This window comes from Embiotoca jacksoni, unplaced genomic scaffold (assembly GCF_022577435.1).
Source record: "Embiotoca jacksoni isolate LCO1_2020_lvr unplaced genomic scaffold, fEmbJac1.0.p SCAF_1, whole genome shotgun sequence".
Taxonomy (NCBI): Eukaryota; Metazoa; Chordata; class Actinopteri; family Embiotocidae; genus Embiotoca; species Embiotoca jacksoni.
Genome location: NW_027185229.1, coordinates 9,978,092 through 9,983,180, shown reverse-complemented (window position 1 = coordinate 9,983,180; position 5,089 = coordinate 9,978,092). Strand labels below are relative to the sequence as shown.

General features: G+C 42.2%; 1 protein-coding gene across 1 annotated transcript; it reads left to right on the top strand.

Moving 5' to 3' along the window:
• Positions 1-224: 224 nt before the first annotated feature.
• Positions 225-4,595, top strand: gata1a (GATA binding protein 1a). The gene is made up of 6 exons (XM_069151662.1): positions 225-323; positions 2,221-2,435; positions 2,536-3,039; positions 3,384-3,529; positions 3,643-3,768; positions 3,893-4,595. The coding sequence occupies exons 2-6, from the start codon at positions 2,222-2,224 to the stop codon at positions 4,178-4,180; spliced, it is 1,278 nt and encodes a 425-aa protein (XP_069007763.1). The 5' UTR covers positions 225-323; position 2,221; the 3' UTR covers positions 4,181-4,595.
• The last annotated feature ends 494 nt before the right edge of the window (positions 4,596-5,089 follow it).

Below are 5,089 nucleotides of genomic sequence, written 5' to 3'. Positions count from 1 at the left end.
TGATAAGACAAGGCATTACTTGTGTTTTGTAGATAAATTACACAGCTATATTCATGATTTGGGGTGTAAGTATGTTACATCTGCCCTCATGCCAGCTTTCTCTCTCTGGACCAAAGAGGTGTGTCTTTTTGAAAAAGTTGTCCCCAACCCCTCCCACGGATGGTCTCGTAGCCCTAAACTTTGCTGCTGGCTGGAGAAGTTGTTCTTGTAGCCGTCAGCCTACACTGAGGCAGACAATCGAGCCGAGACATTTTCCTACCTGGCTGCTCAAATTTGACCCCAAGTCCCACTGTTGCCCTCGCTCATCTGTGACATCCACTCAGGTAGGTGACCTGCAGATTTTTGTCTTCTGCTGGTCTTATATTTTTCAGCACATATTAGTGTATTAATACAATCGATTTGTTTAGAATGACTGGCAAATTATGCTGATTAACTGTAACTGTGCATTTGAAACTTTCACTGAGAATTCAGATCACCTCAGACCTTTTACTGCTTGAACTGTGACATGTAGAGAGGTGCGAAAACTTTACATTGAGGATGCCCGAGATTCTGTTTCCTTCTCAAATGAAAATTAGTTTTCTTTTAAATTTCAGTATTGTATATGGATTTTTATAATTTTTTCCTACATTTTACCATAGATATATCAAATGTTATGATTAATAAAATGAATTTGGCTTGATCATTACATTACTTAGAGTTCAATGAATTTACATATAAATAACACATTTCATCCACTTTATGTTGTAGGTATTCGATTTGAGTCTGAAAATAATTTAAATTATTAAATTTTACCTGACAACCAGTTGAAAACCAGAAACAAAAACAGGCGCCTGTAGATTACAGTATTCCAGGACTCTTATATCTACATATATCTACAGGCGCCTGTTTTTGTTTCTGGTTTTGTCTGAGCAGCCGTCCACAACAGGCTGCCTCACCCTGCTGTGTTTTGACACTTGTCATATTTCTTCTCCACCAGATTTCTATTAATCAGATGAGATTAGGGGTCATGTTGTATCAGTGGAGCTGGATATATTTAGCATTATAATAACACCGTCTATCAGATTTTCTCAGACTTTATCAGACACTATCAGTCTCGTCTCTTTCCTCTCCTCCTTCCTATAAAGATACAGAACGAGAGCGGCCTCGACTGTTATTGCAATTCCCGTCGTCTCGCTGCAACATACGCTGCGCGTTAATCAGCGCTGTTTGTGATATAGCAGATGAGCTTTTCAGCTCAAGGACTAAAAATTAAATCGTTACTTTGAATTCTTTTTGAAATAGAAATAAAAAATTGATCAAAAGAAATAGTAAATGAAACAAATTTAGAAGACGGGTGTGAAACAATTTCACATAATCTGTCAAGCAGTGTGACAGACTGTTGTTAACAGTCTCCCTTAAAAATAAACAGGCAAACAAAACTGTAAGCGTGAGAGTGTGTATGCTGTGCTGTTTGTCCACCCTGCAGGGCGTCCCCAAAGGCATTATCTTTTTCAACTAGCACACCTTTTGTAGTAAGGCCACTTACTTTGGGAACCGTTTGGTCACTGGCTGCATCACTACATTTATAGACCCATTTATTTTTAGTTTTCGCTTTCAGCCACAGTCAAATGAGGATCCTAGAAAAGGAAGTTTGAAAAAGCCTGCTGTCGAGAGATCTCGTCCTTGATAACTTAAAGTTGCTCTGGTTGTTAAGCGAGTACCTTGATGATAATGCATCTGCTTCAATCAGAGTCAAAGCTTGTCCAATCATTCTCATTTGAATTAACGGAATTGAACAGTATGACGAGTTCAAGTTCAAGGAATTTAGCTGTTTTTTAAGGTGGTTCACAGTGTTCTTAAACACAGTTTCAAGAGTAATTTCCACAAAGACAGACACATGCACCTAAAAATAAAACCAACAAAGCCAAAAGATGCAACTATTTAAAAAAAAAATATATATTAACAACAACATACACTGTCTGTATAAAGGGTTGTGTGCAAAGAGTCCTGGAATACTGTAATAAACACTAAATGACTAAAAGGGCCACTATTTTCAAACTGTAAATATACTTTAACTGTATTGTAAATCACACAGCTGTACACACTGTGTCTTTTCAGTGTGACCAATCACAAGAAATCTAATTTTAGTTTAAGTTTTTGCTAAATAAACCCGTAAAGTTTCATTAAACAGAGAGTTTACTGTAAATGTCCTATATCTGTACTCTGGTTTTTCCATGGCAGTATGGAGGATTCATCAGACCAGTCCCACTGGGTGTCTCCAGCTCTGCTCAGCTCAGATCCTCTGGCCGGTTTCTCCTCTGATCCCAGCCTGTTGCCTCCAGGAGAAGAGGGTGAGGCCTTTTACTCCAGCCAAGACACAGACTACACGACCCTGCCCTCTTTCTTCTCCAACCCAAGCCACAGCAGAGTGCCATCCACCTACAGGCACGGCACGGGTCAGTGCCTCCACCCACTGTCACTCAACAAATCCATCTCCTCGTTCACCCTCCCAGTCCTGATCTAACTTGTCTCTAACTGTCTCTCCTGTTTCCAAAGTTCGACAGGTGTTCACCTCACCGAATCTCCTCAGCAACCTTCAGCTGCTGGATGGGCCACCCAGCCACTCCCTGAGCTCACCCTACAACTCCCAGTCCTCCACCTGGAGCAGCAGCTCTCTCACCAAGACCCCACTGCATTCACACACAACCTCCCTCTACACCCCCGGAGTCACAGCCTCTTTCACCACCTCCAGAGACGGATACTCGTCTCCGGGCAGAGAGGACAGGGAGAGCCCACAGCTGCAGGAGGCCTTGAAGGTGGAGCGCCTGAGCCCGCTGGGGGGATTGGGTGCCAGCAGCAGCTTTCTGAATCTGACTCCTGCAGCTGGGAGTCTGTACACTCCTTCATCTCACTCCCACCCACACATGCTGAGCCCCTACAGCTCATACATGAGCAGCCCACAGGAGTACAGCTCTGCTGCCCTTTACTCCAGCCCCGGAGCCTGGATCAACCCCTCGTACTCCCCAAAATTCCGCAACAAGATAAGGATTTCCACTCCAGGTGAGAATACACTGACATCTGTCATTTTTTGTGATTGGATTCATCAGTCTACTACATGACACACCAGCAATGGTGTTTCTGGAGCTTTTGATCATACTGCATGACCTTTTTCAGTAGATTCCTTAAAGAACATTTACAAAATGAACATTCAAACATTTTTAGTTCCATGACAACAGGGCATGTGCAAAAACACGACTGAATGTGGTGTCATACTTTTGTCAAATAAAAGATTGTGTCCCCTCGTTAGGTATTAACTTCTCTTTTATGTAACGTACTATTATGAGTCATTATAAGTCACCCTTGACAAGCCCACTGTATAATGGTGTCATTATAATTTCTAACAGAGGCAAGAGAGTGTGTTAATTGTGGAGCCACAGCTACCCCTCTGTGGCGCCGGGATGGTACAGGCCACTACCTGTGTAATGCCTGTGGACTGTACCACAAAATGAATGGCCAAAACAGACCTTTAATCCGGCCCAAGAAGAGACTGGTATGACCTGCTGAGATGGCCTTTCTTGGCTCCTTACTAAACTATTAAATTAATCATATGCCATTGTCAGAGTAGTTTAGAAACCTGATTTTTTTTCCTTTTCTGTGTTTCAGATTGTCAGCAAGCGTGCAGGCACTGTGTGTGCCAACTGTCACACAAGCACAACAACACTGTGGAGACGCAACGCCAATGGAGAGCCTGTGTGTAACGCCTGTGGACTCTACTTTAAACTGCACAATGTGAGTCAGCCCCAATCACAACAAAACATTTTTGAAAAGCATCCATAAACTGCTACAGATCATTTTTACCCTACATCTGCTTGTACATTTCAATTCAGAAGGCTTGATTCCTTTCTTTTCCCAGGTCAACCGGCCCCTCACTATGAAGAAGGACGGCATCCAAACACGCAACAGGAAAGTCTCCAACAAGAACAAGAAGAGTAAGAAGGCTGCCTTGTTAGAGCCGTACTCAGAGTTGACACAGATGCCCTCCCTGAACGACAGTGCTGGCCCCTTTTCCTTCGGTCCCGGGACTCTCCTTACCTACAACCACACGCCGCACCTCATCCCTACACCATCTCCCCTGCACCCCTCTGCCAGCCTACCCTACACACACCACCTCAGCACTGGCATGGTTCCCACACTGGTGTGACATGACAGATCAGGCAGATGTACATATTCAGTAATCAGCGTCTTGCTTGTTTGCCAGTTATTTAAGTGGATTTGTACAGATGTGTTTTTATATTGAATGGAGGTTTCTGTTTATTTTCTCTGTATTTTATCAGAAAAAACATTTTGTCGATAATATCTTTATTAGGCACTTGTTTCAAGTCAGATGAAATCGGTTGTCAACACACCGATAAGGGAATTCATTCAGCTATAAATACACAAATCTGATTGGACTGCCATATCTGTGTGACTATCCCTTTTTTTCTTATTCATGATGTGAAACCATACTTTACTTTTGTGTTCCGTGGGTCTGTTGTTGTATTTGCATAATTGTCAGTACCATTTTTAAAACTCCACGGAGAAAATAATAAAATGCGTGACTTATTCTGTTGGACTTATGAAGGCTTTTGTTTCAAGTCATTTGAATTCTCATCTCAGTGGCCTGACCACAGTAATGCCTCCTGTGTGGTGTTATTGTACTCACCTGCTCAGGTATAGTGATGCCTTTGTGCAGGAACTGCACACTTTAACAGTGGAAGTGTACAGCAGGTATGCAAATCCTCCACTCCGCATAGGTGACAAATTTTCAACTAAAGTGCAACACTTAGTTTTATATTTAGAACGGCATCGCCAGTTAATAAACTCTCTCTCTCTCTCTCTCTCTCTCTCTCTCTCTCTCTATCACACACTCTGCTGTACACAGAGTTCATGCTTGTATTTGCAATTACTCATCATTTGAATGCTTGGAGGGGGATTTTTTTTTTTTTCATGCATAAATTTTCCATTTTTATGTTGGAACTGCAAAGGTCAGAGTATATGCTTCGTTATCATAAGTAAAATATTGCATGATATCACAGCCCTTCTTCAGCCGAGGAGTCAATGCACCTCCATT